General features: G+C 32.5%; 2 protein-coding genes across 3 annotated transcripts; both read right to left on the minus strand.

Annotated features, from left to right (window-relative positions):
- Positions 1–10,691: 10,691 nt before the first annotated feature.
- On the minus strand, positions 10,692–13,324 carry AIL5 (AINTEGUMENTA-like 5). Of its 2 annotated transcripts, none has more exons than XM_089782664.1 (6): positions 12,709–13,324; positions 12,397–12,485; positions 12,228–12,301; positions 12,056–12,106; positions 11,860–11,936; positions 10,692–11,751 (listed from the first exon to the last, which is right to left on the minus strand). In XM_089782664.1, exons 1-6 carry the CDS (start codon positions 12,764–12,766, stop codon positions 11,054–11,056), a joined length of 1,047 nt encoding a protein of 348 aa, XP_089638790.1. In that variant the 5' UTR covers positions 12,767–13,324; the 3' UTR covers positions 10,692–11,053. The 2 variants fall into 2 exon arrangements, with proteins under 2 accessions (XP_089638790.1, XP_089638791.1); XM_089782665.1 differs by having other exon boundaries at positions 12,397–12,613.
- A 108-nt stretch (positions 13,325–13,432) lies between these two features.
- LOC149527510 (AP2-like ethylene-responsive transcription factor AIL5) lies at positions 13,433–14,432 on the minus strand. Its single transcript, XM_089782666.1, has 2 exons — positions 13,909–14,432; positions 13,433–13,769 (listed from the first exon to the last, which is right to left on the minus strand). Exons 1-2 carry the CDS (start codon positions 14,102–14,104, stop codon positions 13,435–13,437), a joined length of 531 nt encoding a protein of 176 aa, XP_089638792.1. The 5' UTR covers positions 14,105–14,432; the 3' UTR covers positions 13,433–13,434.
- Between the last annotated feature and the right edge of the window lie 1,656 nt (positions 14,433–16,088).

The following is a 16,088-nucleotide window of genomic DNA, read 5'->3' on the forward strand; positions in this document are numbered from 1 at the left end:
CCTTGTTCTCACTTTTTTCTCTACTACTCTTCTCTGTCAACCTTTTTTAATATTTCCTCCACATTTTCTCACCAAACAAACATGATATTAAACTTGGACTCTGGTTTCATAGTGTTCAAAAGGTAAAATTTTGGTTTCCTAAACATCTAACTTCATGGATTTCATTTTTAGATTTAATCTCTCTCTAAAAATTTATTTCTCTCTCTAAAACTTAGGTTTTTAGTTGATTTGGTTACCATAAGCTCACCACGGTAAAATTATCAAGAATTTAGGTTGTATATGTTATGAATTTATTATTAGAAAGAAGATTAGAAACTAATTTTAGGTTTAGAAAGAGATTAGTTAGTGTTTGGTTGGAAGAGTAGGATTATTATGGATTTTATGGAATAAATGAGATTATTATTGGTTATCAAACATTCGAGGTTCTGTTGAAGACACAAATACTTTATACCAAACAAATGGTGTTGGTTGGAAGTGTTAAAGGAAGGGCATTCTTCGTATTTATGAGTAAATATGGCATTTTAAATTATTTTGATATAATTATAAGCATGCTTTGCCAATGGTATAGCATCAAATGTTGATTTGACATACGTATGTGTTTATGAGAAAAATTTTAATGATGGATGCTACATTTAAATATGGTTGTCAAGTGTGTGTGTGTGTATGTTATATACATATATGTGAATACAAGTACTTATTTATTAAGTTTAATGCATGGAGGATAAGCACCTTGAAAATTTGATACTTCAAATTTTGAATCTTGTTTAATGATTGGAATGATATGTGAAATTGGAAATCTATGTTTGAAAATGTTTGAATGGCCTTAGCATGAGATTATCTAATTTGATAAATGAGCTAAGGTTGGTGACATTGTACAAGTAGATGTCTCAACATATACATTTCATATAGGTGAAAAAGTTCAACCAAATGAATTCTGTTTTGATAATTTAGTGGTGCCTCGTGTGTTAAGACCTAAAGTTAGTAATAGTAAACATAACCATTGTGCACAATAATCTATTATGTTCTATTTCGATGTTGGTGGCTATATGCACTGAACCATAATGAGGACGAATGTTAAACCCTAACTTTGAATTAAACGTACAAACACAACTTAGCTTGGTGAGCTATTGATTTAATGTCTTCGTTTGAAATTTTTGAATATTTATACTTTACGAAATGCATGCTTTAGAAATCATTAAGCCTATTTCGAATATAGGACTTAAAAAGGGATAATTGGCCTTTTGTTAGATGTAATATTGCATTGTGTACCAAAAGTATCGATGCCTTTGAATGAGTAGTAATACTTGAAACGCAGAAAGGCTTTTTGATGAACAAGTATCGAAACTTACTTAAAGAGTATTAATACCCTTGCTCCAAAAAGAAAGTATTGATACCTAGACCAAAAGATCGATACTTACACTATGGATTTGAAAAAAATAAGGGTAAAATGGAGTTTTCATAAATAAAATAATATTTTAAATCCCCAAAAACCCTTCTCAGACATTTTTACACTTTCTCTCTCTATCTTTTCTCTCATCTTTCTAAGTCATTTTAAATTGATTAAGTTTAGATTCAAGTTCAGATTTTCATTTTAAAGACCTCTAGAGGTAAGGTTTTTACATCATAAACATCTAATCTAGTGGTTTTAAATTATAGAATTAATGGTTTCCTAAAAATTCGTTTTTCTCTAAAACTTGAGGTTTTTTATAAGTTTCGGTTCCCTTAAGCTTACCAAAGTAAGGCTACTAGACACCCTAGTTAGTTAGGTTGTAAATACTTAGCTAGACCAAGATTTAGTTATTGATTTTACGTTAGAGAATGATTAAAGGAATTTGCAAAAGGATAAAAGGGTATTTATGAAATTTATGGATAAATAAGTAAGTATTGAGGATAGATTATATGTTTATAAGCTTTGCCGAAAAAGTTAGTAATTTGAAGAGGTCGAGTTTGTTGTCATTTGGTGCTAAAGGAAAAAACATGCTTCAACTAGGTGAGTACATATGGCATTTTTAATTATTTTGATATAATTATTTTGAAAATACATCCTATGTTGAAAATAGCGATACTTTCTTTGAAAGTATCGATACTTGAAAGTCAATAAGATCATCGCATTGAAAGTATTGATATTTTAGATATAAGTATCGATACCTAGTGTCTAAAGGGTTCTGAAAAGTATTCTTTTTGAAAAGTATCGATATTCTATGAAAAAGTGTTTATATTTAAGGCTTATTCTAGAAAACTCACTATTTAAAAGGAATTTTGAGATTGTATTTGACTTGGTTAAGTCCATTTAAGTTTTAAAGATTTTGTACTCAATTGAAATGGTCTGATTCAACTCTAATTTGTATTGGAAAACAAGTTTACAAAAGATTGAAAATTTGATCTATAACTTTTTTTATTAAAAATTTATTTCTATAAACACTCTTCCATTTAATTTATTTCCCCCCTATCTTCTCACAAAGTTTTTATAACTCACACATATAAGTTTTATTTGTTGTTTTAGATCATTGGAATACTTGGCTCATCGTCCTTTAGAGAGAACTGCTTTTGTCTCGTGGTAAATGGTCTAAAGGCATCTAGTAAAAGTCATTTCCTTTATTTGAGTTATAATATGTTGTCCATTTTGTCTCTATGTTTTTGTAAATGGAATTGTTAAACCTTGTTTACATTTGTAATAATTATTTATACTTTGTGATTCAGCCACAAGATAGCATAATACACTGTATGTTTTCAAAAGTATTTACATTTAAATATTGAGCACAAGGTAGTGCATATGAACTCTGATGTTTTTATATATAACACTACATGGTGATGTGTCCCACGGTTTTACACATGATTATCTAATTTCTTTCTATTATTCTACGGCTGACTCAGGTCGAGTGGATTTTTTCCATCAAGCCTTTGTGCCAATAATGATCCCAAAATGGGATGCGACAATGCCACTATTATAGGGATATACCAACTCTTTCTCTATTCTATTCTTCTTAAGTTAGAGCTCCATGAATATATAAGTTTGTTAAATAAAGTTTGAGACCTTGAATGGAAATTCTATGACTTAGACTTTAAAGTTTGAAATTGATTATATTTGTTTCGTATATTGATTTGAAAGAATTTATAATAAAATATGTTTTTTGATTGGTTTCATATCTAGAAATTGAGTAATTAAATAGGGGATGGTTTGAATCTTTTGTTGTGAGTGTGTTCCCTTTTTTTCTCAAATTGAACATAAAAATATTGATGAAGCCTTAGATGATGACTATTGGATACTAGCTATGCAAAAAGAATTAAATCAATTTGAGAGGTGTCAAGTATAAGAGTTAGTTTCTAGACCAAATAATTATCCAATTGTAGGTACCAAACGGGTCTTTAGAAACAAAATGGATGAGTATGGAGCTATAACTAGAAACAAAGCTAGGTTAGTTGTTAAAGAATATAGTCAAGAGGAATGAATGGATTATGATAAAACTTATGCTCTGGTACCAAGATTAAAGGCCATTAGAATAATTTAGCTTTTGCATGTTACATGAACTTTAAGTTATATCAAATGGATGTTAAAAGTGCTTTTCTAAATGGACTTATAATGAAGAAATATATGTTGAACATTCTCTCGATTTTGAGAGTCTTGCTTTTCCAAATCATGTTTTTGTTGATCCTGTTTGAGTGCTAAAAGAAGTGAATAGCACTGAAAAATTTTTTATTTAGCCTTTTAGAGCTTGAAGAGAACTTAATCAATTAGATGAAGAGAAGGACCAAAAGTTATTAGAATTACAAGACACCAAGTGAGGAAAGGTAAAGAGAAGTGGACAATGCAAAAATATTTATAGTGGTTTGGTCCTCTTGACCTACAGTCACTACCTTAATCTTTCAATTAAGGATCTTCAATCCAACTTTACTAAATCAGTGGAATTAACAGCTTCCACCAAGCTTTTGCAAAGTAAGCTTCTAATCTAAGCTCTAATTCCTTATAACAATCTATAGAGTGCTTCCTATATTCTAATTTTTTTTAAAAAAAAAGAAGAAAAAAATACAATAAAGTACCTTTATAAGTCTGGATATATTATAATCAAGCTCAAACACCTTTTTTAGAATTGGAATAAAGAACAAGTGTTTTTAGTGAAGAATATTTGGCTTTTTGCTCAAAGTTGCTTTTTTCTTTTCAAATCTTCAACTCTCTATCTTTTTTGATCGTTGGAGCTTCTTTTTATACCTAGAGAGTTAGATTTTTATGTTGAAGATAGCTTTTAGCCATTAAAAATAACTCTAATACACTTCTAGCCATTATTTTATCCTGTAGTGTTTAAATTCAAATAGACAGACTGATTTCGACTAATCGGTTATAGGCAACTCTAACCGATTACAATTTCTCTGGCTTGCACTATCCTACTGTTGTGTTCCTTACTCTAACCAATTGCAGAAGGCTCTAACTGATTAAGAGTTCTCTATCTTCAGACTTCTCTTCTTCAGTAAACTTCCTCTAACTGGTTATGGCAAGTTCTAACTGATTACCAACTTTCTTGTTTCACTTCTCTACATAGTAGTCTTCCTTTAATTGGTTAGCACTTCCTTTAATTGATTGAGGTTTTACTTCTTTCATCTATAACTGATTAAATCAACTTTAATTGACTAGAAGATCTTCGAATTTTGAACTTTTTCATTTTGGCTCCCCTCAATAGTCAATAATATTTTCAAACTTATTTTTGGCACTTGGGGATACTAGGACCTTATGCTTTAACCAATTAACTGGACTTCTTAACTGATTAGCATATTTTTGTTTTGCTTCAACTTATCACACAACCATGCCTTAACTGATTAAGGTTCCTTAATAATCAGTTACTAAGGTTCTGTTTTTGTTCATTACTTGCTCTTTCCCTCTTAGTTGATTAACTCTTCATTAACCTTAGCAAACTTCTTGACTTGTTTTTAACTAACAGCTTTGTTAAGAGTATTAAATTAAATCCTACACACTTAAATAGTGAAATTAGACATTAATAAATGAAGAATGTTTGTTATCATAAAAAACAATGGATTCAATAGTTTTTAGGTTACAAAAAGAGTTTTATAGTTTAAAGCAAGCTCTTAGAGCTTGGTATAAGACTTTATCCAAATTCTTAATAAAAAATTATTTTAGTCAAGCGAAGGTTGATAAAACTCTTTTTATCAAAAACAAAGGCAAAGATATTTAATTGTATAAGTTTATGTTGGTGATATTATTTTTGGTGTTATTAATGAACTTCTTTGTCAAGAGTTTGCTAAAACCATGCAAGGAGAATTTGAAATGAGCATGATGGGTTTGGACTTCAAATAAAACAAAGAAAAATGGAGATTTCATAAGTCAAGCCAAATATGCAAATGACATGCTTAAGAAGTTTGGAAAAGAAAGCACAAGAACATACCACATTCCAATGAGCATTTAAATAATGCTTGACAAGGATGAAAAAGGTACATCCATTGATCAAAAGCTCTATAAATCCATGATTGGTTCCTTACTTTATTTTATTGCTAATAGACCGAACATAAGCTTAGTTTAGGATTGTGTGCTAGGTTTTAATCATTTCCTAGAACCTCATTTGAGTGCTATCAAAAGAATCTTTAGGTACTTAAAAGACATAGCAATATAGGAATATGGTATCCAAGGAGTTCCACTTTTGATCTCCACTTATATTCGAATGCCAATTTTGATGGATGCAAAATAGATAGAAAAAACACATTCAGCACATGTAAATTTCTAGGTTGTATGTTGATTTCATAGTTTTCGAAAAAACAAAATAGTGTGACTCAATCCACTGTCGAAGCTGAATATGTGGCTGCCAAAAGTTGTTGTGCTCAAGTGTTATGGATGAAGTAACAATTAGAAGATTATGGACTAGCTATGAAAAGAATTTCCATTAAATGAGATAATACTAATGCCATAAATCTAACAAAAAATCCCATCTATCATTTTAGAACAAAACACATAGAAATAAGGGGCTATTTTATTAAAGATCATGTTCAAAAAGAAGATCTTGCTCTTGAATATGTAGGTATGAAAGACCAATTGGCTGATATTTTCACCTAAACACTTGATAGAGAACAATTTTATGAAATATGAAGTGAACTAGGTTTTCTGAATCCACTTTAGATGAGAAAACTGTCAAGGCTAATTGAAAATGATAAGTTTTGTTGAAAGCTATTTGAATAAAGTAATCATGTATATATGCCTTATTATTTGTATCATTCATGACTTCTAATGTGTGATGGCCATATTTGATGATTGATTGGTTATTGCACTTGGTATGTTTGTTGTTTATAAAATCATGTCATGACAGATATACATTCATGTGCATTCATACCATGGCCATCCAATTCTTAAGGTATATGGTAAGGTAGTTAAGGGAGCTATTTTCTTTAAAATTCATGATTTACTATCAAAACTCACTTGCACTGGTTCAAGACGATACTTAAAACTATTCTTTTAATAAAACTTCACATTATTTTGATTACAAAACATGTTTAAGCCAAGTCATAGATTTTTAGATATAAAAAATCATTTTTTCGAAGGCTATAGAGGCTCATGTATCAATACTTTGACCCATGTATTGATACATGCAAAAACATGTATCAATAGATTGCAAAATTTATCGATACAATCTTTCTAGTAACCAAAATAAAATTCTTATGATGAATGTATCAATATATAGGCAAATGTATTAATACATTCAAGGACATGTATTGATAGATCACCAAATCTAGTGATACATTTCTTCCAATAGCCAAAAATAAAAATCTATGACAAATGTATCAATACACGAGCAAATATATTGATACATCTTGCAATTTAAAGCCTGTGATGAGTCATTTTCAACTTAACCTGTGACCCACAAAATTCAAAATTCTCTCAATCCTTTTCATTTTTATGTGATTTGCTCATGATTTGGCACCGATTAAAGTGTTTTTAACCCTTTGCTAAACACCAAATTCAACCTAAAATTGCTCAAAATTCTTTTTAAAACCATAGTTTTGAAAGCATCCAATTTTGAGGTTTAGTTATGTTTTGAGTCAAAATTGATTCGATTAAAAGGTATTTTAAACCTTTCTAATTATTTCTAAAATTTTATTCTCATCTAAAACTCCTCAAAATAAAAAATCTTCACATGGCCTCCTGTTTTAAATGCACCAAACACACAACTTCCTACCTACAAGAGTCTAACCAAGGTGAAGCCTCTGCCTCCCAACCTCCACCACCAACACCAGGCGTGGACGAGCACTCTTTCAAGCAAAATTTCTCTCATCCTTCCTTGGAGTGTAAGTTTGAGAAGGACTATGCCAAACGAGATGACAAGCCGAGCAGGGTAATTGACTTCCACTAGCTTGAGCAAATTAACTTTCCATATATTAATAACCTTTGAGAATTAGGTTGGCTTGGTTACCTGTCCATGAATCATACATATTATGCCAATTTAGTATGAGTGTTTTATTTCAATGCCACCACTAAGTTTTAAGTTTATAAGGATAATGAACCTCTTATTCACGATAATAGGTTTGTTACAATAGTAATGGGAAAACGAATTGTGGTAGTTGAGCACACCTTAGATACTGTTTTAGGTTTTGATGTTTGTTAGAGGGATAAAGACTATGTCGAAAGGGTGTTCATTAATGAAATTCTATCCACAGTCTATACCTACCCTCTTGCAAGTGAAAAGGCTACAACTAGTATTAAACGTCTATCATTTTACAACTGTATCCTTCATCTTATCCTATCCCACATAATTCGCCCTCATGTCACCCACTATTCCATTATTAATAGTAAGGATTTCTAGTTTCTTTACCATAGTAAGTCCCAATATTATGTCAACCTATCCAAATTCATACTTAGTGACATGCTGAAAATAATAAACAAGTCTAGGAAAATGTTGCTTTATGGCATGGCCATTAGTGCCATCATTGACTCTGTGGGCATCAATACTAGGTGTGATCCATCTAAACAATATGCCATGCATACCAAAATTAATGAGCATGCCATAAACAAGCTAGGTTTTGTGCCTGTCAACAACCCTTGGGCCATGAACCTGAAATAGTTGGGGATGAGGGAAATGATGACACACATGCTAAGCTTAGTGCAGCCCTTAGTGCTTGTCTTATCATAAATCCAATGCTGCACCTAATTACCGACCAATGTCCACTACTTTAGACTCTGAGCAAGCATTTACTCAATTGTTATCATGTATGGAATCTATAGATGCTTGTATGGTTAGTAGGTTTGACGCTTTGGAGGCTCAGAATCATGACTTATTGCATCACCAGCAGCTTTTGGAGGAGTAGTTCCATCCCCATTTTTCACATCCACCTTGACTACCTCATAGGGGACATCGCTTCATATTAGCTTTACCTAACTTTTTAGATTGGATGGCAACATTCTCATTTACATTTAGTTTTCACCATGTTTGTTTCTTGTCGTTGTCTTGCATAGATTGTTTCAGTCTTGAACTCTATTAGTTTTCTTCACTGTATTGGATGGTAATTGGCTGTCGATTTTGGCATTGTTGTTGGTTTGTTTACATTTTCTATTGGATTCTACTTTTGAACTTGTTTTCCTGCTAATGATGATACTATCTTCCAGCTACAATTATTCTATGCCATCACTGCTTTGTTATTTATGCTATTTTTATGTTATTACACTAACATCTGTTTCTTGAGCTTGGCATGATTTTAATGTTACCTCGACATGATCTTTCCTTAAACTCCGCTTTCAAATTTGATCAAATTTCCTTTTCACACTTAACTTTCTTTTTGTATAACAAAAAAAAGGGAAATGGTTTTAACAAGCAAATTTTGTGTACAAAATCAAGTTTTTTTTTAAAAAAAGGCCAAATCATTTTTAATATTTAAATTCTTAAAAGACCTTAAATTAAGAGAGAGCAAATTAAGGGGGAGAACTCAAAATTGAAGGATAATTTATAAATTTTACACAATTTTCAAATCCTTTAAATTTAAGGGAGTCTATTTTCAAAATGTTTAAACAAATTTTGCTCATTGTTTTGTCATATCAAGAAAGAGGAGATTGTTAACTGTATAGCTTTCAAATTGATTCCATGTTTTGAAATGGCAAAAGAAAATTATCAAAATTTCATCTAAGTATTGATAAATCAAGCCTAGACATCCCATAACACTTTCTATCGATACATTTGGACAAATATCAATAGAAATTAAAATCTATCGATAAGTTTTCTTGTGAAAAGTCAAAATCCACAAAGTCGAACTCAATATATCGATACATTATCAAAATGTAACAATAAATTTCCATACAGATTCAAAAATAAAAGCAGCAACATATCGATATATCCACACATGTACTGATACAATATGACTATTGGAATCTAAAATGAAGAGAAAAATGGTTATTTTTGCATTAAATGCATTCCAACTACTTCAAGAAGCTTCAGCAGCTATAAATACAAGCTTCCACTACATTTATGAAGGTTATAAGACTTTGAAACACATTTTTAAAAGTTAATACTCTTTGTTATACTCTTTTAGTATTTAAGTCCTCTATTGTATCATTTATTGAAGCAGCAATTCTTATATTTCTTCTTCACCAAACATTATACTTAATTTGCTACTCAATCTTTAAGAAGTATTCTAGCTGCACCTATCTCATTTATTGTGTACTTGTGAGTGGTTATACCTTAAACGAATTGAAAAGGTAGTGTTTGAGTTATAACCAATTAAAAAGGTAGTGTTTGAGTGGCAATACCTTAATTAAATTAAAAAGTAAAGTTGTTGTACTTAACCCATAAAAGGCATTGCATTGTAAGGTTGTGCTGGATCCATAAAAGGTAATGTATTAATTTTCATTTTAATAGTAGATTTTAAACTCTTTAATGAATATATGGGAAAAAACACAGGTAAGGAGACTGAACCTCTATAAAAACTCGTGCTGTTTTCCCTTCTATTCTTCTCAAATTCATTTGTGTTCTTGCTTTTTCCTCCCCACAAAAATTTTATTATTTTGGTCAATTTTAAAGAGGCTTAGTTTAAGAAATTTTTATTTTTTTTAAATTTCAAAGAAGTTTTGAAATATTTCAATTCGCTCTTCTCTTGGAAATATTCACATTGAGCTTATTGTAAAATGACAAATAATATAAAATGACAAGTAACATTTTAACTAATAACAATTAATCAACTATTAATTATAAATATTTATTTAGTATTAAATGAAAATTTAAAAATTTAATTGAACGTAATAAAATAATAAAAAATTATTTAAATTTTCATAAACGAAATAGTAAAATAATCATGTCATTAGTTTCATATGATAAAATTACAAAAATATTTTGTCAATCATAAAAACTTTTTATCACATTTAAAAATACTATCATAATGTTATTGCTATAAAATATGCAATAAATGTGAAAACAAAAAAAAAATCGAACTTTGAAACTTTAAGAACACATTAAATGTATGATTGAGAGCGCAAATGGTGATGAAAGCTTATACCAATTCCAACATTATCAATATATAAAACGTGGTTCCATTTTCTTTATTTTCGTTTGGAGAGAAATGGTTAGGAGCACAATGTCTGGTTATTGTGGTAAAAGGATAGTCAGTATATTTGTTTTATACATGTAGGAAGTAGTGTATGTTTTTTATTAATATAAGACGCACGAGAAAATAATACGAATGTAAATAGATCAAAGGAAGGTAATAAAGTTAAAGCTGAGCTAGGTTAATGGAAAATTTTCACATTGATGACTTGATAATAACACGTAACAACATGGAAGCATCAGAGAAGAGAGGATCTCCTCTTTCATTTATACCCACCCATATAAATCATGTCAGCAAAGGATGAAAGCTAAAGAAAGAGAGAGAAGAAGGGAACCAAGGCCCTTAACAAAAGAACTTCAGTTAGTACTGTCAGCTCCTGCGAAATGCTTGTCAGTCCACCTCACCTATTCAAGGAAAAAAAGTTAACCCCCCACCAACTGTGCATGCATCACCATTCACCACCCTGTCTCGAATTCCCTTTCAGCCTTGCCTTGCACAGATTTTTATCTTCCATTTTCATCTGTCTATGAGCTCATTCCATGCCAAAAATTGGTGTCTGAAACACTGAGAGGCTTGGCTTTGCAGTTTGATAAGAATGCAGAGATTGTGCAATCCAGCTACCATAGCCAGAAGAGCTCTCGTAATTGTTGTTACCGCTATTATTTAAGGCAGTCGGTGTAGCCAATGGGAGGGAAGAAGTTGAAGTACTAACACCGCTTTGTTGCTGAACATAACCACCTCCATTGAATAACCCATTGCTGCTTTCGTTGACTAAAGAATTCACACCAAAGGCCATGCTGAAAGCACTGGGATCTTGGAAAGCGGACCCATTGTTTGATGACTGATGAAACAAAGTTGGTGCAACACTTGGGTTCTTGGCACTGCTTAAGGAAGCCGCTGTGTTATTGTATCCAAAAATATTGGACCAATAATCAGATGGGTCTTGCTTGATGGGAACTGCAAAGCTGAGAGTGGAGCTTGGAGCAGGCTGAGAAGCAAAAGTCACTGCGGATGATGCTGAGGAGTGATCCCGGTCATCGTCGGTGCTCTTACTATCGGAAGCTGAGTCAGAGCAGTTTTTGGATTTGTTGCTGAGTCCTCCGATGGGAAGATTACTGTTGGCAATGCTTTTTACATCGTAGCGGCTCATGTCGAAATTTGTCACTGCGTTTAGGCCTCTAAACTTGATTGCAGCAATATCATAGGCCTCAGCTGCTTCTTCTTGAGTGCCTGCACAACCAATATGTTCACAATCCAAAGACTTAATTTGAAAGGAAATAAGACAAATATTGACTTGCAACCTTTCAAAAGATACAAGTAAAACAAAGAAAAACTCACTAAATGTGCCAAGATAGAGATCTTTGTTGCCTGCAACTCTTCCTATTCTTGCCTGCCACCTACCATGTTGGTGATGCCTGAGATATTGTTAGAAGAAAAATGGATTATATTTCGTTCACTTGAAATATAGTATCAGTTTATTTACGAACCAAAAGAACACAAAATGGGAAAACTATAGTAAAAGAATATGATGAACCTTGTGACCCCTCTGTAAATTGAGGCCCCCCTGGAAAATCCGCTACTTTTCCTGAAACATAAAAAATTAACCCAAAAAGAAAGCTAATTAATCTCTGCTCGAAAAGACCAAAAAGATTATAGCTTAGTGGATCAAGACCTAAAAGCAAATGAGATATTTTAATGGTCATTACCTTCGGAGAGAAGCAACAAACTCTTGCCTAGTCATGTTCTTCATCTCTTCCAGTTCCTTCTCGTAGTTAGAAATCTAGGAAAAGGTATAATTTTTTATTAAGATCGAACAGAATAAAGTTAGCTAAGACATCAAATAAATGCACGCAGAATCCGAGAAACAGTGGTTACCGGAAAGTTTGTTGTAGTGGTCGGACCCCAGTACTTAAGAGCGGCGAGATCGTAAGCTCTTGCCGCTTTCTCTTCTTTGTCATACCCACCTAAAAGAATCAAAGGAGGAGAAAGAAAGGCCAAGAGAGAATCTTCATGTAAGCGGGAGTTGATGTCATAGCCATGCAAAAGAGAAGAATCTTGGTTCACAGTGACCAAAATCTAACAGCAGTCCAATCTGGGGTAATTATTGATGGTGATGAAGAAGAATATTTTGTCACAGTAAAAGAGAATGATGATCTTTAATTATAGAGCACTTAGAACTGGACTCACCCAAATAAACTGAAAACAACAATGATGGAGAATCGGAGCGTCGCATGGCAGCAATCATTCGTCATGTACATGCCACATAAAGAGCCCACATTAGCATTTTAGAATCTTCAACATTCATAATTTTTTTTTTATTAATAACTGAGTACTAAAAGCACAGTCTATCTAGTGCGCGCCTTTGGTATTCAAATGTCCAGAAGGTCTTAGCCCTAGAAATGGGCATTCTTCTTTTTTGTATAGGGATTTGCATGCCCCATTAACTTTCGTTTTATATTAGCTCCCATTTATTCGGTCACATATTCAACTCAACCACCACCTCCTGAAAAGGACCACTCATTCACCGTTGGTCAGATGTTTGATCAGAGACCTAGATCTCAAGGGTGTCGTATACATACACATCATTAAAAACCCTCAAAATATTCTGACACAATAAGATGAAAAACATAACCTTTAGCTTCTATTACCTTGCCTTCCTTTTCTGCTTTGGCCTTCTCTTCTGCAGCTATTGTCCCACAAGTGAGCTTCATATCTTCCAGTCCATCTATGCCTAAATCAAACCCAAAGAACAAAAAATGAAACAACTTTTATAGCATTAGAATATAGAATATATAAAAGTTAAAAACTTTTTTTTAATATACCTGAAATCGACAGACGATTGGGTCGTAGTATTATTTGTTTATGTTTTTTACCTGGTGACACCTCGGTAGATTGAGGACGTTGGCAAAAGTGTCAACAGCTCTTCTGTGCGGGCTCAGTTGTAGGTACTAACTGTTGCTGCTGCTGCTGCTGCTGCTGCTGCTGTTGTTTGTGAGTGTCGGTTTGTTCAGAGGAAAATCCACGAAGAAAACTAGCAGCTATGGTTTTGAGCTCGGAGTCATATATCTCGGTGTCAGAGACAGTCACGGAGGTTTCAGCGGAGAAGTGAGGGTGAGGTGCACCTCCAGCTCCAGTTGTGGTCGAAGAACCGCCAAGAAAGTCCTCGAGTTTTGGGCCACCTCTGAACATGGATAAGTCTGTTGCACCAGCGGTGGTAGTACCTGTTGCTGCTGCATCTTCTTCTCGTGCTGCACCCAAAAAACATGATCACCCCATTAATCATAAATAACAAGTTCTTTTTACATAAACAGTAAAATCATGGCAACTGTTTTCTTTTGTTTGCTTTTACTACTTTGAACGCCCAAAAGAAAGTGTAACATAGAGGACCTGATGAGTTTATTGTTAAGGTTGGGGCAGCGGGGGTGGGAGTGGTGAAAGCTTCAAAGAGGCAGAGGTGAGACGAATGATGAGAGGAAGATGAAGAAGAAGGGAGGTTGAGATGTTGTTGTTGTTGGTTGGAAAGAGAGAAAGCAAGCCAATTTTGAGTGGAAGAAGAATCCATGTTCCCCATGCTCATATCCATAATATTGCTTTAATTTGCCGGTGAAGATCTCAAAGAAGGAGAGAGAGAGAGAGAGAGAGAGAGATACGGGGGTGTGTGTGTGTATGTTTTTCTACTTGGAAATAGTGGAACTAGCAGTAGTAGTAGCGGCAGTGTTTCTTAGAAAGAGAAAGAGAAGGAGAGAATTGCTGAAACCATGGGGAAGTTAGGGGAAGGGTAATGAAATGATCAAGGGAGAAGAGGGATGACACAGATATAGAGGCAGGGAAAGAAGGAGGGTCAGTGTGAAGAGAGAGAGAGGGTCTCAGAGCTCGCACGAGCATCGAGGCTCTTTCTTTGAGCAAACAAATTTAATATTGAATGAGAAAATAAGAGAGAGTGACCGAGTTAGCAAAGCAAGTGGAAGCATTTCATGGGATGGCTGGGCGGTCTCTCTCTCTTCTGTCTTCAATCTACTGTCTTGACCAAACCACTGTTTAACAAAATAAAGCGAGAAACAGATGATATATTTCTTCAATTTCTTTTCATTTAGGTTTAAAAAATGTTAAACTTATGCAATTCTTAATCAGATTATGTTTACAAATAAAAATTATAATTGCTATCAAATTAACGATTTTGATAAATTAAAGATATTGTTCAAAAAATTAAATAAAAATATACAACCAATTATATCAAATATAAAATTGATCCGAAACAACTCAAGGATAATTTTAATGTAACAAATGAGAGTTGATTGTCTCAATATGTTCAACGCTTGTTGATGGTTCAAAGGTTGATCATATGTTGAGGCTAATTACCTCAATGATTTTCTTGTAAAAATAAGATTGCTAGACCTGATATGTTCAGTGCCCAAGGGGAAAATTTTCTTGGAGTTTACAGTTTTCTTTTGGGGAAGATGCTTCAATTCGTAATTTTCCTCGTTATGTATAATGTAACTGTACTTATTATTATTATTTTTGTTATCTAAGTTTTGTTTTTGGCATGTTATGTTTGACTTTTCAATTCGATATCTTAAACTGTGAAATTTTATAAATTATTATTTTTTAAATAATATAAACTTATTCAAACAACTAAAAAAATTTAATGTTAGTGCTTAATCGAATTATTACTAAAGAATCTCAACATTGTCTCCAAAGAAAAAAAATAAAATTCAAAACTTTCTGTTTCTCGTCGAGGCAAAATCTCACTTATATAAATATATTTTGCCTTTGACATGTTACAATTGAGAAATAATTTAATGACTTTGAATACAGTGAATAAAGATGTTGTTCTAATATCTTTTACATGAGGCAATAAACTATAGACATGCAAACAAAAAGAATTTAAACTAAGAGATGATTTACCTTGTAATTATAATTTGAACTAAACTAATAATTTGTTTTAAAAGAAAGGTTAAATTTGTGTTGATAAATACTCTGATTAAGGTACTATTTTCCTTGTTCGAAAAGCAAGCAAATGAAAGGTGTAAGAGAGTGGGGAAGCAAGCAAGAGGGTGAGCCATGAGGATTGAGGAGGGACTTTTTTTTTTTTGGTTAAATTTAGAATCATTACAATCGGTCCCGACGACTGCCGCGTGTCCTTTCTTTGTCTCTATGATAAAAAGGTTTTTCTTTTCTTTTGTTTTTTTTTTTCTTTCTTCCCTGCTTTTTTGACTACTCATGGCAATTGTTGCTAGCAAAAGACAGCTTGCGCCTCTCGGGGGCTTGCTTTTGAACCTCATCACATTATTGGTGGCACAGGATTTTGGTGCGCTCTCCTGTGCCCCGGACGTTTGCCTCTATTTAGTGTTAATTTGATTTGATTTATATTTAACTTATTTATTATTTAAAAGTAAAAATTAGATTATATAAGTATAAATTTTTTTAAAAAAATAATTTTTTATTAAAAAATAAAATTTAAAAAAAAGTTTAATAAAAAGCTCTAATTAGGAGTTTTCTCTTCTCTTATTTTTTAAAAAACACACCAATTTATTAAGAGAATTATTTTTTTCAAAACGATTCTCTCT

The sequence above is a fragment of the Theobroma umbraticum genome, unplaced genomic scaffold (genome assembly GCF_002168275.2).
Source record: "Theobroma umbraticum cultivar Fairchild unplaced genomic scaffold, ASM216827v3 scaffold_56.0, whole genome shotgun sequence".
In the NCBI taxonomy this organism is placed as follows: Eukaryota; Viridiplantae; Streptophyta; class Magnoliopsida; order Malvales; family Malvaceae; genus Theobroma; species Theobroma umbraticum.